General features: G+C 36.6%; 4 protein-coding genes across 4 annotated transcripts; 2 read left to right on the forward strand and 2 right to left on the reverse strand.

Annotated features, from left to right (window-relative positions):
* Positions 1–3,909: 3,909 nt before the first annotated feature.
* On the forward strand, positions 3,910–9,655 carry LOC132178256 (uncharacterized). The gene is made up of 6 exons (XM_059590707.2): positions 3,910–3,984; positions 4,226–4,931; positions 5,428–7,049; positions 7,849–8,031; positions 8,160–8,337; positions 8,411–9,655. The coding sequence occupies exons 2-6, from the start codon at positions 4,274–4,276 to the stop codon at positions 9,340–9,342; spliced, it is 3,573 nt and encodes a 1,190-aa protein (XP_059446690.2). The 5' UTR covers positions 3,910–3,984; positions 4,226–4,273; the 3' UTR covers positions 9,343–9,655.
* Positions 9,656–10,550: 895 nt separating this feature from the next.
* LOC132178264 (peroxidase 5-like) lies at positions 10,551–12,368 on the forward strand. The gene is made up of 4 exons (XM_059590713.2): positions 10,551–10,763; positions 11,231–11,422; positions 11,533–11,698; positions 11,840–12,368. Exons 1-4 carry the CDS (start codon positions 10,551–10,553, stop codon positions 12,250–12,252), a joined length of 984 nt encoding a protein of 327 aa, XP_059446696.2. The 3' UTR covers positions 12,253–12,368.
* A 1,239-nt stretch (positions 12,369–13,607) lies between these two features.
* Positions 13,608–15,746, reverse strand: NACA2 (nascent polypeptide-associated complex subunit alpha-like protein 2). Its single transcript, XM_059596403.2, has 4 exons — positions 15,537–15,746; positions 15,311–15,407; positions 14,268–14,386; positions 13,608–14,184 (listed from the first exon to the last, which is right to left on the reverse strand). The coding sequence occupies exons 1-4, from the start codon at positions 15,627–15,629 to the stop codon at positions 13,837–13,839; spliced, it is 657 nt and encodes a 218-aa protein (XP_059452386.2). The 5' UTR covers positions 15,630–15,746; the 3' UTR covers positions 13,608–13,836.
* A 2,835-nt stretch (positions 15,747–18,581) lies between these two features.
* Positions 18,582–19,792, reverse strand: LOC132167374 (RPM1 interacting protein 13-like). Its single transcript, XM_059578326.2, has 3 exons — positions 19,526–19,792; positions 18,921–19,007; positions 18,582–18,802 (listed from the first exon to the last, which is right to left on the reverse strand). The coding sequence occupies exons 1-3, from the start codon at positions 19,790–19,792 to the stop codon at positions 18,632–18,634; spliced, it is 525 nt and encodes a 174-aa protein (XP_059434309.2). The 3' UTR covers positions 18,582–18,631.
* Between the last annotated feature and the right edge of the window lie 251 nt (positions 19,793–20,043).

The raw sequence follows: 20,043 nt of genomic DNA on the forward strand, positions 1-20,043 counted from the left end.
GGCCTTGGGTTGATGTGGCGCACTAAGAGGTTGACACGTAGCTGGTAGCAATAGGGGAAATCTCTAGCGCGTGTGGTGCACGTGTGGTAGAGGCCAGCGGCGCATGGGCGCATGAAGGCCACACACAGTCACTTTGACCGGCGCGTGGCGGCATGTCAGACCTCCGTTGGTGATATACTTGGCGGAGATCTGACCGGCTACGTAGGATCTGTAAGGTGGACTGACAACCTTCCTGATCCAGCCGACGTGGCGGCGCATGGAAGAAAGTCAGAAGCTTCTAGCGGCACATGGGAGTGCGTGACAGTTCCGATATCTAAGGCTATACTCGACGACTCTAGACTCTTTTGGCCTGATCTGTCGATTGACACTATTACCGAGGCGATCGTCGCTGTGTGGCGGCTCATTTGGACACCGTTGGCGGTGAATGGATTGATCGGCTCTTGGTCTATAATCTTGGAATGACTTTTGAGGCTATGGGCAGCAGAAAATTTGACGGCCCTTGACGTAGGGCTACGACACTAAAATTCGTCAAAAGGAAAACGCCAAGAAAGACCTTTATTGAAGGCAACAGAAAAGTGGCTCTGATACCATGTTAGAATAATAAAGAGATATAAAAGAGGGAAAGAATAATAGGGAGAGTGAAAACACACAATTGACTACATTGTATTGATATGAATTGATTATATGAAGGACTACAGAGACCTCTATTTATAGAGATGTTATGAGTGATAGGCAAGTAACCTAATAGACTAAGGAAATGTAAACTTAGTAGACTTAGAATATATAAGGAAGTAAATAACCCTAACATAATATTCTTAACACCACTATTGAAAACAAATAATTAAAAGAAAGGAAAAACTAGAAAAATAAACTGAAAAAATAAGAAGGGGAGGGGGAGGAAAGAAGAGGGGAGTAGAGGAAGGGAAAAGGCCCCATGGTTTTTTCTCTCTAAGTCTAGAGAGAAAACATAGGGCCGGCTCTTGACAGAACGTGGTTAATTATAACGTTAATGATTACAACTTGCGGGTAAGCTGACGAAAAACGTCAATTCGGGACCATTCTCATTTCTCTCCATATGACGTGCCTAATCCTCCAGGAAGTCGTACCAGAAGAGAAAAAAAAAACCAAAAAAGTTGGCTTATAAATTTGGCTTCATTTTTGAAACCCACCACAAAAATCAAAAGCCTTCGCGTGCCGGCAATATTCTCTCTTGATCATCAACAAAAGAAATTAAGAAGTGATTTTTAGTAAGAAGATGATGATGGCGGTGATTGTGGCGGAGCTCTTGGGGGAGTACACGGCGGTGCTTACAAGGTTGACGGAGACCTGGCTTCTTCCGCCAAGGCGTAGCCTACATTTTCATGCTCCCAGGAGGAGTCTTCGTCTGAATTCTATAGCTTCCACGCAGGAGTCCTCCAGCTCATTCCTTGTTTATTTTTAGTTTTGTTGTTCGATCATCGATCAGTAGTTAATCTTCATATATTTGTTTGCAGTTTTGGAATGGAGTTTTTTTTGAGATTAAATCTATGATTTAGGATAGATTTGATGAGTTCATCAGCTTCATAGCTTGTTATATATGTAAGAATCATTCTTTGTCTCAGAAGAAGGTAATAATACAACCCTTTCTTGGTCTTTGAATTTTGTTTTCTTTCTCCCAAAAGAATGGAGATTTTCGTATAAAATTCATAGAGTTGAATATTGGTTGGCCTAGCTCACATGGTAGATGAAGAGGCAAAGCAATTTATTGGTACAAATTCTGGGAGAAGATGGAAGATCTGTTTATGGTGCACAACACATATTTAACTTAATTAGGCCTATTTGGTTGTTGTGCTTTTGGAGCCTAATTAAAAATCGCTTTCACCACTTCAAATTCAAAGCATTTTTGTCCCCAAAAATGCGTTTTAAAAAAATGTTTTTCCTTATTTTAATAGAAATTTACTAATTAATAAAAATACCCATATATATATATATATATATATATATATATGGAAAGAGATTCAAGCTGAAGGTTGCATTTTTCAGCTTGTAAATGAGCTCCTACCAAGAAAAAGAATGGTAAATGAGGTAATGATATGGAGATGTTGTGTGGGATCTCTGTAAATTAATGTCATAATTGGCAACTTAATCAAAAAAAAAAGAGTCATTATTAGCAACATGACAAATATATTGGGGGACCTATATATCCTTTTTTATTGTCCTACCTAATTAAATAATTATTTGTTCGGTGGAATTATTACAGCATTATAACCGGTGTGTTCTTAGTCAAATTTAATCTCCATCCTCTTCGATTGTCCTGTCCTACCTCAGAAAATTGTTTTTTTTTTTTTTTCTTTTCTTAGAATGATTTTTTTTTTTCTTTTTCTTTTTCTAATTGTTTTCTTAGAATGATTACATCAGTATTTTACCGGTGCTTTACTCATATTTAATCTCTTTAATTATCTTTTACGGACGAATCTTGGATTTCACCGGTGGATAAACCTTAATTAATTTGCAAGTTCAAAGAAGATTCTTCTATAGTTATGTAATAAAAAATGATATTGGAAAAATAAATGTGAAAAAGAAAATATAATAAATTATATCAATTGATCAATGATAAGCGCAAAAAAAATTTGGAATAATTTTATTTTTAGCAAACTCTTTCGAGTGGAACAAACATTATTTTAAAAAGAAATGAATATTCACATGCCATAAAGATGAAGTGGAATTCTTTATCGTTTTAAGGGTTTTCTATCAAGTAGATTTCTTCAAATTTTAATCATTGGTTTAGAATTCAATGATTATGATTTTGTTATATCAGCAATTATCACTTCCAAAATATGGTAACTAACTGCGGTAAAAACTAAAGTTTGATCATTGCTGATGATTGGGTAAAATACCTTAAGAATCAAAACCTTGATGCCAAAACATAAGATCTTATCTCTTGTCATTTAAATTGATGGGTGGTAATTTATGTTCGATTGGGATCGTGTTAAAGCATGTAGACTATATGGTTCAATCATAACTCAACTCATTTAAGTAAACAAGCTGACCTCTCAAATACTATATGGTTCAATCATAACTCAACTCATTTAAGTAAACAAGCTGACCTCTCAAATCTAACCCACTAATTTTGTGTCGGGTTTACGGTCATGTTAAAAATTACCAATCTTAAGTGTCGGGCTCGGATCAAGTTAAGTCATTGATATTATAAATCAATCATAACTTAACTCATTTAATTGAACGGGTCAAACGCTTCAACCGTAATCCGTTAATCTTATATTATGTTTATATGTACTTTGCAGGCAATATAAAAAATTACAAGCCCGAAATCAAATCTATTGTGTAACAAGAGCTGATCATAGACCCCAAGTGACCCCTTTATTATTTGCTTAGATTGCTTCAAGAGTTTCAAAAAGTCAGTTTGAAGTTCCTTCAAATTTAAACACTCCTGCATTTATGACATCAAGGAAAATGCACAGAAAATATTTTTTTGTATAATTTTTTATCTTTCATTCTTGAAGTTGAAAGATAATACCAACTACCAAGCACGAAATTGAATCAATAGAAAAGGTAAAAGGCTAGAATGGTACATTGAAATCATGGTCTATCAACTATGTCCTCCAAATTCTATAAAATTGGCTTTTCTTTGAGATAAAAGAAAAAGAAGGAGAAGAAGAAGAAGATTGTTTAGTTGCTTGATTTTTAAGTCAAGTGCTGGTAACTTTCTACCTTATCTCTTGGTCTAGGCTTATCAATTCATGGGGCAATTTGGAAAGATAAATAAATCAAAACAAAATTACCCCAAAAGATATAAAAATAATAAACAATATAAAGAAAAAGAAATTCAGGGGCTTCTTTGCAATTGAAATGACCAAAAGGTCCAAAACTGGGTGACTAACTGCCTTTTTTTTTCGAAACTGAGACGTGGAAACAAAGACCACACTCGGTCTACTACTCTCTATCTCTCTCTCTTTCGCTCGCTCGCTCGCTCTCGCCGGTCATCTGGTGAGGATCGCTGCAATACTTTCAATTTTTATGTGCAATTCGCAGCATAATATCGTTATTCTGATATAGATTTCGTGTTATATATCTGAACAATATGTCATGTTTATGCTCTTTGATTAATATTGTTCTTGATCATTTATATCCATGACCTTTTTTTTTTTTTTTTTTTTTTTCAATAATAGCTTTGATTGTTACTTTAATAGCCCTTGGTTTGATATAAAATTCTCTGGGTTTTGATCAGTTTGGCTCAATTATCTCTCACAACCAAAAAAGAAAAAGGTTAAAAAAGATGATGGGTTATGGGTCTTATGGTCATGGGGGGTTTTCATCATCATCTTCTTCAAATTTGTCAGCTTTAGCCCCGCCTTTTACCGTTTCTCCAAAACCCAATTCAAGCCCACTTGTGGATTTGACTGAACCCTCTTATGGTGTTCCCTTGAATTCTTCTCTGCACAATTGGCTTCCTTCCCACTATCCTAATTCTGGGCCCGGTTTCTTTTCGAACCACAATTCAGAATTCAATCCGATGCCTTCATCCAATGCTTTTAGCTACCCGGGCTTGCAGGCTATTGAGCCACCCAATACCCATTTGCCTCCAGCGAACCCTATTGCCTCGGCTTCGGCTGATGCATTCTTGGGTGGTCAATGCTCGGATGGCGTGGCAACTAGTCTTGTGGAAGACAAGCGATATTATCCAACATATGCCCCTCCTGCAATTCAAGATCATGGTCCTTTGGTGGCTCCTGATGAAACTAGTTATGACTCTTTTTCAAGTTCCCGTGCTGCCACCTTTGATGGGTCCTCCAACAATGATTACATCCCCGGCTTGGGTTATACAGCTGATTGGGGTGAGTCGTGGAATAGATTAGGAGACTGGGAGCATGGTAAGCAGGTGGAACATGAAGGGATCTGCCCAAAGGGCATTTACAAGAATTATATGAACCAAGGTATCTCTACCTTACCTTATAATATAGATCCTTGTCTTGTTATCTTTTGTTAGAATGAGTGTTAGTTATCATGCTTGTGGATGCTACATACTACCACTCTCAGTCTTATTATGGTTTAATGTCATTGGTCAAATTGTTCTGCGTCTAAATTTTTGTTATCCATGTAAATTTCATAGTTTTCACAGTTTCCATAATTTTACTCAATTACTTTTTCTTGTTCTATGTGGCCTGTGGCTAATGTCTTGGACTTGTCTTGGATTAGAACTTTTATTTGGATGCTCATCCTTTTGCCCAACCTGTACTATCCTCACTCTTAATCTCCTGTGTGTAGATGTATCATTACTATTTCATATGTGTTCTTTATTTTAAAGGAACCTTAACTTTGGGATTGTGAGAAAAGAAGAAGCGGAAAACAAAAAGATAATATAAAGAGCACTTGTGGTAGAAAGGCATATGGTTTTCCTCCTTACTTGTTATGTTTGTTTATTATTCATAGGAGCTCACGCATCCAAGGGTTTGAGTGCATATGAAGAAGCTTCCCATATCATTGATATGCTTGGTTGGGAAAAACATGGTGGGTCTGTAAGTATGGAACGGTCTAACGATAAATCCTTTTCCGGGAAAAATCCCAGAATCATGCCTGTTGATTATTCAAAAACATCATTCTTGGGTTCCTCTTCACTACTTCCAGAAAACCACCCTAAAGCACCGGCAAGCTCCAGTAGCTGTCAAGTGCCATACAGTGCTTCATTTGAGAAGCACATGAGGCAGCATGATGCTAGTCCGAGGGATGGTGCATCATTTATGACATCTTCACCTTCGCTTGTCATTAGACCACCAGATATTGACACCAGCTTCTCTGCACCTAATAATGGTCTACTAAAGGATGTGAATTTTGGGACTGATGCTGCTGATCCAGATCCTTATGGTAATAATCCCTCCAATGCAAATGATTTTTTTCCATTGTTAAGTTCCAATAGCAGAGCTCGGTTTGATACAAGCCAAGTCAGCATTCACCTAGACAGAAATGATCCTATCAGTGGGGACTCATTGTCAGCAGAAAATGAAAAGATGCCGAAGGACAAAATCATTTCTGAGGATGTCTTGGATCAAGTTTTTAAAGCAAAATATGAACTTCAAATTTCTCATACAAGTTCAGATGGCTTCAATTTAGCACTTGATTTTATTGAAGCCATCAATCCTGTTGAGAATTCTTCTGAGAGCTTAGATCATTATAACCCTGCTGTGGACTCACCATGCTGGAAAGGAGCTCCAGTTACTTGTTTTTCTCCATTTGAAGCTTCTAAAGCTGTTAATTCTCAATATATGAAGAAACTAGAATCATTTAATAGTTCAGATTTTCAAGTGCCTCAGTTTTTCCATCTCAATGTTGATGATGCTGTAAATCTCTCCTCTCAAAATCCAAATGAGAAGACAGCTCATGTGGAAAGAGGTTTAAGACCTAATCTGAAGAGGCCTTTGGATGCTAATTCATTATTTCACGAACCCAGATTGGATGATTCTGCAAAAGCTGGATCCTTTCATTCAAAATCAAGCTGTGGCTATGAGGTTCAGCATTCTGATAACATTTGTGAACCAGAGAAAGACCATGCCTTACCCAGCAAGCCCACAGGTGATTCAGACTTAAAACCTTCCCTCACGATGCAACAAAAATTTGAAGCAAGTGAAATGATTTCTGAAAATAAGCACTCATCAGAGACTTGTGTAGCAGATCTGGTATCAAATATCGTTGATTTTGCAAGATATGGTTCGTCTGATGAGTCATGCCATGCCACTGTGAAGGGCCTATCTTCAGCGTCGTCGATGGAAGATGCTTCTTCTAAGCTTACCAAACTGCATGAGGCAGATTCAACCCCAAAAATAGATGTCCAGATGCTGGTTAATACAATGCGTAGCCTGTCTGATGTGCTTCTATTTCACTCTTCAAATGATTCACTTGTACTGAAGGAAGGAGATCTTGAGGCCCTTAAAGACGTCATCTTTAATCTTCATCGATGTATATTAAAGGACAATGAACAAATTATTCCAACACAAGAATCACTGTTTCCCCAGCAAGGCACATCTCAAGATCTTGAAGAGTTGCCTAAGCTGTCAAAGGTATCTTGTATTCTTCTGTTAACTCAGTATAGACTTTGTTCTCTACTAGGAAAGGAAGAACTTACTTTCCTGATGAATGGTATAGATTGCAAATTTATAGGATTGTTCTTCCTTTTTATTTTTTAACCCCTTATTTTTGTTTTCACTGATAAAAGTTAAGCACATAAATGACACAATCATGTAGAGAATGGCAAGCTTTTGTACATGGCATTATATATATATAAAATAAAAAAATAAAAAAATAAATTTACATTTTTTCATATGGGGGTACTATTTATAGTACGAAAAGGTTTTCTACAGGCCTCTTAAGATTCTCTTAGACCCCATATATAAAAGTCGACACCTGCATCTTTCTCAAGAGGTCGTCTTGAAAAATTTTTGACTTTCCAAAGAGCTGCATAATGATAATTTCTTGAAACGAGAGGTATACAGGTGTGTAAGATGCAGCTCCCTGTATATTCCAGTTGACTGAAAGGCAACAAACCCAACTGCTCATGATGATTTTTAATTCAGCAATTTAAGCTTTATTATTTTTGTTTAGATTATGGCAGTAAATACTTATAAAAAATAAAATAAAAAGATTATGGCGGTAAATCACTGTTTCCTTTGTAACAATGCATCTTATATTTAGGGATTTGTGAATCATCTACAACCTTCCATTCTAGATTGAATTTTTCAATTTTTGTTTTTGTTGTTTGCTTTCTTGCTTTTAATGTTGGTTTCTCTGTTGTTAAATGAAGTAATTCTGCACTAGAATAATCATTTTTTCATTAAGCTGGCTGGATAATGTCTTCTTCAGGAAGTGTGTGTGGACAGGCATAGGTTGAGAAAGGAAGCAGCTGTTATTGCTCAGGATCAGCTTGACCATCAGTGTCTAAATGAAGAAAAGCGCAATGATATTGGGCCTGGTAATAAAATGGAGATGGCATCAGATTCTGTTTCTCTGAAGGGTGATATGGCTAAAGAAGATAACATGACCCAGGTACTTCTTCTATTTGTTTTTATATACGAGGATAATAAATAACCATTATCCTCTCCTTGAAGATTGCAAAAGGAAGGGGTAACAGAGAGAATGAAACTTAGTTCCTTTGCGGTGATCATGATTTACAGGCTATTATGAAGGTTCTCAGTGAAAATTTTGATTATGAAGAAGAAACAGAGTCACAGAGCCTCTTGTATAAGAATTTATGGCTTGAGGCAGAAGCTGAATTATGTTCCATCAGCTATAAAGCTCGCTATAATCGCATGAAGATTGAGATGGAGAAATCTGAGTCACACAAGGCAAAAGGTTAGAATTTTTATCTAACACCAGCAAATACATCTTTATTGCTTAGCCTAATGTTCTGCTTCAAATGTGTCAGAAAATACTATGGATGTGGAAGAAAAACTAGAACCCATGGCCTCTCATGATATAGACACGGTTGACAAATTGGCACCTGAGACCAAGGCCCCTTTCCCTGATGTTTCCATCCAGTATACCCCTCCCATCCAAAATGTTATTGCCAGATATGGAATTCTAAAACGCCGGATCGACTACTCCAATCCTGCTGTAGATGTAGAGGAGCTATCAAGCTCAAGGGTGTATCGTGATACAGACAAGGTTGACAAGTTGGCATCTGAAGCAACTGAAGCGAAGAGTCTGACCCAAGATTCTTCCATTAAGAATTCTCCTGTCGTTAGCTCAACCTGCTATGCAGATGATGTTTTGGCCAGATTTCATATTCTAAAACGCCTGGTTGACAACTCAAATTCTGTAAAAGCTACAGATATAGAGGAACCATCAAGCTCAAGCGTCTCTCCTGATCTGAACAAGGTTGACAAGTTGGCACCTGAAGCAACTGAAGCGATGGGCACCCTGATCCCTGATATTTTCGTCCAGAATTCTCCCATTTCAACCACAAGCTGCCACACAGATGATGTTGAGGCTTCTGTCATGGCCCGGTTCAATATCCTTAAACACCGGGATGACAACTTGAGTTCCACGGATTTTAAAAGGCAAGAACTGTCAGAGTTTGATCATCTTGGATTTGCAGGTGATAGAATCCATAGGCCAATTATTAGAGACAGATCAGAGGATGGAAGCATGGATGTAAAATTGGGACCTGTCTTGCAGCATCACACTGCCAGCAGTACTGAAGATGAGTTAACTGTGAAGGAGTTCCATCGATGTGGGGATGATCCAGTGATCCAATCTTGCCCATCCAACGGCCTTGGGGACCCGCTTCCTGCTAGTTCGTATGATAGTACTTCATCAGATTGGGAACATATAATGAAGGAGGAGCTTGTGGGGTAGAACTGTTCACCTCAAGTTGGACCCGAATGTCCCTTATCTTCTGAAAGGGATATGCATGCAGTTTCTGTATAAAACGTCGCAAATACTTCAAAAATCGTATTTGAGTGTGCTTTGAACTTGTAAAAAGTTTTGAATCTGGATTCTCAGAACCTATGGCTTGTATAAGAAAAACATGCAAAGCCGTACAAATTGCTGGATAACACCTTTAGATTGGTATGGAGAAACATATTCAAGAAGGTGCTAATTTGGTTCTATTAGTAAAAAGTCTCTTAGTGCCATATGAGATTAAGATTGAATCCTGATTTCCATATTACATGTTTTTCTTTTGCTTTTCTCCCCCTTTCTTTCAAATGATAATAAATTGGATAATAGAGGAAAAAATACATGACATCTAAACTACAGCAGTTGAAGAGTTTCTCTGGCCCAAGAGACATTATTGTTTGATAAAGTTATGCTCATTATCCGAAGACCCATAACGGACTCTCGGCCATTCTCAATGGGAGCGTCTACTTTACACACATACATACAAAAAGAAAATCTGACGTTGTGATTTTGTTTATCTCAAATCGTTGCAAAAGTCTCACATGCATCATGTTATTCAACAAAAGGTGGAACCCTCTGAGCCCTAGCTGCCGTTGGTTATCAAAACATTAAATGATGCACAAAATATTATTCAAACTTAGTTGGTTTTTTCTTTCTTTTATTTTTTATGTTAACATTCTCATGTATCAGGTTTACCAAACATATAATATAATCGTAAAAAACCCTAAAAGAAGGGACAAATTGCCAAGGATTGAGAGATAAGATGAATTATTCATATTAAGTGAATGGAGTGTTAAGTTACGTTTTTTCAGGAGTCCTCGATCTCTCTCTTAAAGTATAATAAATTCAGTTTTTACAACTACTTTGAATTTTCTTGCTCTCAAGTCAAACGAGTTGATTGATTCACGTACTTTAAATATTCAGTGCTGCGCAAACCTATGCAAATCACTGGCCACCCCTAAAGTAATGCAATTGTCATAAAAAACCGACTCCACTTGTCGCTGATCAAGCAGCAATTAATGGCTTCCAGCATTTTGCCTTCTCACATGCATGGCACTAGATGATGCATATATTACTTTTTCCAACTATATAATGCCATAGATGGATCGCCATATATACCATTGTGCATGCCTGCCTTCAAGTTCTTTTATTAGCTTCTAAAGAAAATGGGTGCATGGAAGCTGAGTTGTTTGCCTGTAATTTTGGTTGTGGTTTTCTTAGGTCGAAATGTGCATTCTAATCTTCAATTTGGGTTTTATACAAGCTCATGTAGTTTGGCTGAATTCATTGTCAAAGATGTAGTCAAGGAAGCCTTCATTAAGGATAACGGAGTGGTTGCTGATCTAGTGAGAATGCATTTTCATGACTGCTTTGTTAGAGTAAGTAACATTGTCCAGTCATTCATCACTTGTTTTTTCTTCCAAAGATTTAGTGGTTTCACTTTCTTTCCCTCTCCTCTCCTCTTCATTCCAAGTGAAACGGATTATAGTCAAAATTTTGTTTTATTGCATCTAATAGTGTATTGTGCATAATGCAACAAAATGTTCATGACCATTGACCAACCACTGCATAATGCATTATTAGTATTGAATGTATGTTCATTTTCAATAAATGACTATCAGCACAATGATCATCAACTGGTAACAGTTAATGCATGTGAGAGAGTCCATATATAATTTACTTGCGCAAATAGGTCACTGGATAATCCAAAATTTATTTGAACAGAAAATCCCTTATTTTGCTGCGGATTCTTATATGGATAACGTAATAGAAACTAAGTACCACCCGATATATATAAGGTGTCAGCTATTTGATAAGAGTAAGTAATATGCGTTGCTGATTTCAGGGATGTGATGGATCTGTGCTCATTGATTCCATTCCATCAAACACAGCAGAGAAGGATTCTCCTCCAAATAACCCCAGTCTACAGGGGTTTGATGTCATTGATAATGCCAAGGCTAAACTTGAAGCCGTTTGTAAGGGTGTCGTTTCTTGTGCTGACATAGTCGCATTTGCAGCAAGGGATAGCATAGAGATAGTAAGAGTTACCTAGCTACTTTGCTTCAGCTCTTAAGAGACAGTTTTGCTAGTAAAAACATGTATGTATATATATATATATTTGAGCCCTTATTAATGTTCTTCATGCAGACAGGAGGCCCCGGCTATGATGTTCCTGCTGGAAGAAGAGATGGCAGAGTTTCTCTAGCTTCAGAGGCATTGACAAATTTGCCTCCCCCCACATTCAATGTCGACCAACTCACTCGACGCTTTGCAGAAAAGGGTCTCACACAGGAAGAAATGGTTACACTTTCCGGTAAGAACCCTTTGATTGTCTGAGATAAAATTGAGAAACAGAAATATGGGAAGAAACTATACTGAATAAGTAACATGATGTTTTTATCAGTATAAGCTTTTGGGATAAGAGTGATTTAACAAAAATATGTGAAAATTGCAGGAGCGCACACCATTGGCAACGCTCATTGCAATTCGTTCAGCAACAGATTGTATAATTTCAATGGAATGACAAGTCAGGACCCAAGCTTAGATCCCGTGTATGCGGCTCGGTTGAAGCAGCAGTGTCCACAAGGCAGCACAGATCCTAACACGGTGGTTCCGATGAACCCCGAAAGCCCCGGCGTCACCGATGTAAGCTACTATGATGACGTTTTAGCTAACCGGGGGCTGTTCACATCAGACCAAACACTCCTGACGAACTCAGCAACAGCAAACCAAGTGAATCAAAATGCAAAGAACAATCCCTATGTTTGGAAGAGGAAATTTGCTGCAGCAATGGTGAAGATGGGTCAGATTGGGGTCTTAAAAGGTAATGCTGGTGAGATACGAACGAATTGCAGGGTGATTAATTAACAGCTAGAATTCTATTAAAGGGAAGCTTCATCCTCATGGATTAATAACAACTTCATGCTAAAAGCTATATATGCGCTTATTAATATTGTGCTTGTATTTCTTCAAGTAATTACAGACCTTGCAATAATGGCTCATGGCCCTGTTTTGTAACTTATGTTCCTGTTTTCCTGTCCTGTCCTGTCCTGTTTTGTTAATTTTCTGTTTTGTATTTCCTTTGAGTTTCCTTGTATTTGGTTTTATTTGCTGTAATTTCTTTTCCTGCATTAGTTTTATTGTTCCCTGTATGGTTTTATTTATGCTTGTAATAAGGCTTTCTCCTCCTGCTTTGTTGCGCCCGGTTGCTGCTCGATATTACTAGTCCAAACCTTTGGGTTGTGGATGTGAAATTTATCCTGGCTTTTGAGTCAAGGAGGATGAGTATCAGCTTGTGGGTTTTGCTCTCAAGGCCGAGGAATAAGCGCTACCTATGCATTAGATGATGTCTGTTTGATGCAGATCTGAGTTTTCAACCTGATATTTAGTCATAGGTTAGCGGATGCTGTGTTTTGGTTGATTTGGTCTGTTGTTGATGACTGTATCTTTAGCTTCGGCTATGATTTACTTCAGAACTTTTTGCTCTGTTTGTAAGAGCTTTAGGCTCACAACTTTTATCAATGAATGAGTATAATATGTTTTAAAAAATAATAATAAATAAATAAATTCATATAAGTTGAAAAATCAATTTATATGTCTATTGGTGATAAAAACAACCTTAATTATTATCAGCTACAGAAATTTTATCACGCCAAGTAAAATGTTTGTTCATAGGGTTAGTGGAACTAACCCTTATTTTATTTTATTTTTATTTTTCTATTCTTTGCATATTTTAGTCACTTTTTAAATCCCAATGAACCATTCGCAATCAGTAAAACTATGCAGATTTATATTTTCTTTTTCCTAGTAATAATAATAAAAGATTAAGGCCAACAAACCGCTAAAGAATTTCACCATAACATGATTCGGAGTGCATGCCAAACCCGAAGGGCAGCAACAAGTTGCCCAATAGAACAGCATCAGGCCAGTTCCCTACAAAATAATACAATCGACCCAAAATCTTTCCAGTCTATGCCACTTCAAAATCAACTCAACACACAACATTAGATGATCTTTGAAGCTAATCATCATGAGTTTTATGTTTTGAAGTCATTGTTTCCAAACAGGTCTTGTCAGACATTCTAGGAAGTTCCTAGTAAACAATTATTACATGGAACTCTGGGAGAAAGAATTGCTTTGCCAGCTAAAATATCTTTGTAAAGGAATGAATCTCAACCCCCGTCTATTTGGCATCAAGGCTTAATTGGGTTGTAAGCAACAGAAAACCAGTAACAAAAACCTTAATTACTCAAGAGTGTAATTCAGCAGGCTACACAACCTCACTGTGACTGAAAACTGTCCAAGTCCAACAAAAACAAAAAGGTAATTTAACCCACAAGATTGATGCTAGCCAAATCGACTGAAATAACTAAATGGTGACATAAATTTCAAAAACTCATCATCAGAAAAAGCAACACCGCATGATAGAGTATGGAGCCTTTTTTTATTTATTTAATTGGTGAGCTCCATGATAGCACTGACAATGTCCCCCTCGTGAGCCTTGAGAGCCTTGACAGCCTTGCTCTTTGACACACTTGCCTGTGTCATGACCAATTCAATGTCCCGAGGCTCCACCCCAGTTTCATCAACCTCCTCCTCTTCCTCATCTGCCTGCACTCCAGCAGAAGCAGAAGTGTCTGGTTTTGCCATAACGGATCCCATGTCTGGCATCATGAACTGCTGGGCAGCCTGCGTCTGCAATTGGGAGCTCAAATCCTCTATCTTTGCCTCGCCAAATATGACATAGGTCTCAGAATGTGGGCTTTTAAAGACATCAGGTTTTGAAATGAAAAACAGTATCTGAAGAACAAGAAAACACTGGTTAATCGCGATCCATCACATGGAAACTGATTAGATAAAAGGACAACCAGATAAAAGCATACATTTTTTGTTCTCTTGATGGTGACCCTACTAACACCAGTAACAGGTTTCATTCCCAGCTTCAACATTGCCTTGCGACTCTTCTTCTCACTTCTGCTCTGCTTAGAACTCTCATTTGCACCTGCATCTCATTCTCCAGTCAAAAAGTTTGAAAGGACAATATAGAGAATATTCATGTAATTAAACTGCCAAAATAAACCCTGACTTGCAAGCAACATAGATAAAAATCATAAATATTGAATAAAGAAAGCAAACTCAAACAAGGGTACTAAGACATTTAGGAAGTGGCTACATCTCTGCTGTTTGTGTTACTTACAGTAGCTAAAAAAATGTCTCCAACAAAGAAAATGTAAACTAAAAAACAAGGAAATGACAGAAGACGCACTAAGACAAGACTAAAGCATAGCATATAACAAACATTGGTGAGAAGTTGAAAGTTCTAGAATGGCCCACGGTGTTGCACATATCAGAAAACCAATAAAACAACTAAAACTTTCAAACGATTAAGTCTCTCCTAAGTTTTCTACAATATGTTTTTGACAACTAATAAAGAAATGCAATATATTTGATCTTCAAGGCAATCAACTTCCATGCAAACCGTTCTTATATAATCCCTAGCGAATGAATGCTATTATCTCACGCAAAAAAAAATCTTCTTTTACTTTTTGAGAAAGCTGTAACAATCTCAACCAAACCTTTATTTATTTATTTATTTATACATTGTTGGGTCCTCCTACATTCATTATACGCCAATCAAAATCCTCCCTTTCTATCTACATTTTCTCAGGCAACCAAGCAAACTATACATGTACACCTAAATAGGCAAAAATATATCACAAAATCTTCAATAAGAGTCTTAAACAATGCTCGAACGCCACTTCAAACCAAAATTCGAACCACACCCAACAAAGCGAACCCCACAAATCAATCAAATCCAATAAAAAAATGACAAGGACACACAAATAAACCCCTCGAACCAAACAAACAAAACCCCATCAAAGAACAGAGTGGTAAAAACGCAAACAGAAGAAGAAAAAAAAAATACCTTGAGCCTCATCCTCCTTCTCATCCTCGTCGTCATCGTCGTCGTCGTCATCGTCATCGTCATCCTCCTTCACATCCTCGACGACAACCTCATCGTTCTGCCAAAACACACACACACACACACACACACACAAAACAGAGAACAATTAAAAAAAAAAAAATTAAAAAAAAAAAGAGACAGAAAATGAAATAAATTTATATACACGTAGAAGAGTTGAATGGGGGACCAGAGGTTGGGCGTTCTTCAGGGGCTCGTCGACGATGGGGACCTGGAGCTCGGTCTCGGGTTCGGCAGCCTCAACAACGGGTCCGGGTGACATAGCTTTTGCTGCTTCTTCTGGGGTTTTGTTTGTGAGGCAGTGAGAATTGGGGACTCAACAGGGGTTGGGATAAACTTTCCGATCAGGCTCCTTTTAGTTGGGGACTATGGGTATAAGATAAGGGTTTTCTCATAAACTGGGCCAACTTTGACTCACGAGCCCATGTCTAGTTCTTGGGGGATAAAACACCCAAAAACAATTTTTTTTCTTTTTTTTTTTTTTTCTTGAGAAGTACATTTATCTCTCAGACTCTCAGACTCTCACACTTCCATTCACTCTCTCTCTCTCTCTCTCTCAAACTACTAAAAAATGTATACCCCCAATGAAAAAAATATAAAAAAATGTATACCTCCAAAGAAAAAAATATCATTCATAAGATTTTTTTTTTTTTAAAAAAAAAAAAAAAATCCTTAAAATTATAAAAATAACTTAACAAAAACAAAAAATATTATGAAAAAAATATCATTCATAGGATTTTTTTTTTTTTTTTTTTTTTTTTTTTTAGGGTTAAATGATTTCAATACTTGTACTTTGCGCCAGAATCAAATAGTCACCTCAGTTTTCAAAAATGTCATAAATGTTACCTATGATAAGCCAATAAACCCACTTTGGTTTATTGACGAAGTGCCACATACCCCTTACACGTGAACTGATACATGTGGTTTCAAGGCAACACGTGGTGTAGTACCTTTTGTGTTTTGAATGTCACGTCAGATTAAAAAATATTCAAAATAATATGTAATAATAAAAAATAATTAAAAAAAATAAAAAAAATAAAAAAAAAAAACTACTGGGGAATCGGGTTAGAAGTGGCTGGCCACCCCATTTTGGCTATAGGCATTTTAGCTAGGGGTGGCTCAATGGGTAGCCAGATTCGGCCACCCCCAAGGGCCAAATAAAAAATAAAAAAATTTAAGGGTTTGCCTTGGGATTAGGAGTGTAAACGAGCCGAGCTTGGGCTGTCCAGGTTCGGCTCATTTATTTTTGGGCCAGGCTCGAGCTCGAGCTCGAGCTCGAGCCCGACTTTGCTGCTCGAGCTCGGCTCGACAGGGTTGGAACCCTGTTCGAGCTCGAGCTCGAGCTTGTCAATTTTGCTTGAGCTCGAGCCCAGGCTCGAGCTCGAGCTCGACTGTTTGCTTTTTTTTTTTTTTTTTTGGTAATTTAAGTGTATTAGATTACAAAAATCATCCATACAGAATATTTTACATCTTAAAATACTATAGAACATTAACAAACATAACGGATTAATGTCAACCTTACAATTAAAACTAACAAAATCAACTAAAATGCTAAAAAACATTAAACAAACATAACAAATTAATCCCAACATTACAATCATCCATACATAATCAACTAAAATGTTAAGGAACATTAAACAAATATAACATATTAATCTCCATCTCACAATTCCATACATAATCAACTAAAATTTTAAAAAATAGTTATTAATGATAATATATATATTTCTTATATGTTTTTATATTAATATATACATATATTATATGTATAATATATATACACACATATGCATAAATAATTTTTTTTTTTAAAAAAAACAAAGGTATATAATATATTTGTTATTATTGAGTAAATGAGTAATGTTGATTATATATTGTTATTTGTTACTTGATAAAAAATATACGAGCCGAGCCTAATAAGCGAGGCAAGCCTTATACGAGCCGAGCTCACGAGCTTAGTCGAGTCGAGCCGAGCTTGCTTCGTTTAATATTTGAGCCAGGATTTGTGTTCACGAAACGCTTCATTTAATATTCGAGTCGAGCACGAGCCGAGCCCGAGCTTGCTCGCGAGACGCTTCGCTCACTTAACAGCCCTACTTGGGGTGGCTTCAGCCGGTCTAAGGTGACCGAAGCCACTCCTAGGCCAAACGAGGCCACCCCCATGGCCTTTGGGGGTGGCCGAAGGTGGACCTTTAAATTTTTTTTTTTTTTTTTTTTTATTCTTTTTATTTTGCCCTCGGCCACCCCCCAAGGGCCACGAGGCTGGTTCGAGCACCCCCTGGCTGTCCATTGAGCTACCCCCAACCCAACTCCTTAAGTATATATATTGTTACATATTATTTTGAATACTTTTTAATGTGACATGGCACCCAAAAACACAAGTACGACGCCACATGTCGCCTTGAAACCACATGTATCAGTCTATGTGTAAGGGGGGGTACATGGCACTCCGTCAAAAAAATTAACAAAATTATGACGGAAGTACCAAGTGAGTTCATTGATTTACCATACGTACCAAGGGCATTTAACCCTTTTTTTTTAAAAAAAAAAAAAAATTAGCTTTTAGTTTTTTTTTTTTTTTTTTTTAATTTTAATTTTAAGAAATTTTTTAATTAAAAAAAAGGGAAAAAATAAAAGAAAATTTATAAGGATATTTTAATTTTTTTTCCTTTTTTTATTTTTTTATTTATAAGGATTTTTTTGTCTTATTTGAAAATTTTTATCTTTCTGCTAATGTTGGGATGACATTAACATTTTGTTGGTAGTTTAGAATAACATTAACACAATTAGTAGTTTGGAAGAAACATTAATAATAACATAATAATTTGAGATAGAATTGTGTATGATTTTTTTTTTCCTTGGTGAGGATGAGAGAAGTTAGAAGAACATAGGTCCCACACTTTTTTTTTTTCCCCTTTTTTTTTTTTTTGTAGGTATTGCTATTGAGCTTTAATTTAAGGTAATCACGATTTCTTATCAATTCTTTTATTTTATAGCTTTGAGTACGAAATAAAGGGTACTATTTTAATCATTTTAATCTCTAAGAGATTAACCGACAAAAAAAATTTTAAAAACAAAACAAAACCAAAAAAAACCAAAACATCTGTAAAAGATTATCTGCAAACTACCCAACTCAAAAGTTTTAATCAATAGATCTTGATATTATGTCAAATATATATATATATATATAGATTATGTTATATTAACCGCTTACACTTATAATATATTTTCACCATATAACGCAATTTTTTTACATTGTAATACTCAACAAAGATGTTGAGAATTAACTAATTCATTTGCAAACCCCTCTTGGCGTTTCCTCAAATTCCTTTGGATCATCCAACCTTCAACATTCTCCGAAGCATCACAATGTGGTGGTATCGGCTCCGTCCAATACTTGCATGGAGCCGCTGAATCGCAAACGTAACAGTAACACTGCAACAATCCATTAAAAAAAAAAAAAAAAAAAACATATCATTTGATTATTAATGTAGAACAGAGATAATTAAAGTATTCACGACGTATTGATTAGACACAAAATCCCATTAATTACCAGGTTGCAGTAGTTCTCATGAGGTGTTGCCTCAAAAGGGAAAGTCAGACACAGATGTCTTGAATGTGGATAATCTCTACAAGCCACCTGTTCATCATCAATCAATCAAAATGAAAACCTTTTGAAAATACGAACACACACAAGATTTAGACACGTAAACAATAGACTCTACCCTCTAAACAATAACGTGAAGCAATACGATATCTGATAATTTGCAATGTTAGAATATTAATTAAATAATTAAACTTATTAATTTTTATAAATTTAAATTTTTAAGCTAAGTGATAATTTAATATAATATTAAAACACAGGTTATGAGTCAACGAGTGCTAGCCTCAATTGTTAAAGATGGCTTTAAGTCCACGCGTAAGTGAGAATATCAATTTAATATTTAATTATATTACTTTCTATCGATGTAAATGTTTTTGATAGACATAAATACTCAACGGGTTGTCGGTCCAAAAAGAAGCCCCGCAAGGGCAACAGATGCTGAATACCTTAAAAAAAAAAACTAACAAAATTAACGAAGATCAGGTTTTTTGTCCGAGACAACAAAAATATATTCATTTTTGAATTTCCTTGCCAAGAGATTTTAATGCACAAACCTGGCCTTTTTCAGCAATAACAAAGAGATCAGTAGCACCATCAGCATCAGCAGGGACTGTGAACTTGGAGAGGTCAATGGACTCGTAGGGGTCGAACTCCAAAATGAAGCAGTCCTCGATTTCTTCTATGCGTTTGATGTCTGCGGGGCTCTTGCTCTTGAGGCAAAATATGGATCTTATCGGACTCCCATCTTCCTCCTCTCCCTCTTCTTTTTTCTCAGACGAGAAGGGCAATATCTGCACAAGCTCTGTGTCGTTTTCCGACATTTTCTTTCAGAAATTCTGTCGGGTATCGTGAAAATGAATCCTTATGAAGAAGGCTCTGATTAAAATCCTAGAGAGTGAAAGATGGAGCAACTCACATTTTCACATTTTGGAGATTCCAAGTAGACCGCTGGGGTTCCCCAAATGCCAAAAGCATAACGCTCCAACCAAGCACACTTGCTGGGAAGGTAGTGAGACTCAAAAGAAGAATGGAAATTGAGGTAGAAATTGAGGTTGAATATGTATAGAGGGAA

The sequence above is a fragment of the Corylus avellana genome, chromosome 2 (genome assembly GCF_965113065.1).
Source record: "Corylus avellana chromosome 2, dhCorAvel1.hap1.2, whole genome shotgun sequence".
Lineage (NCBI taxonomy): Eukaryota > Viridiplantae > Streptophyta > Magnoliopsida > Fagales > Betulaceae > Corylus > Corylus avellana.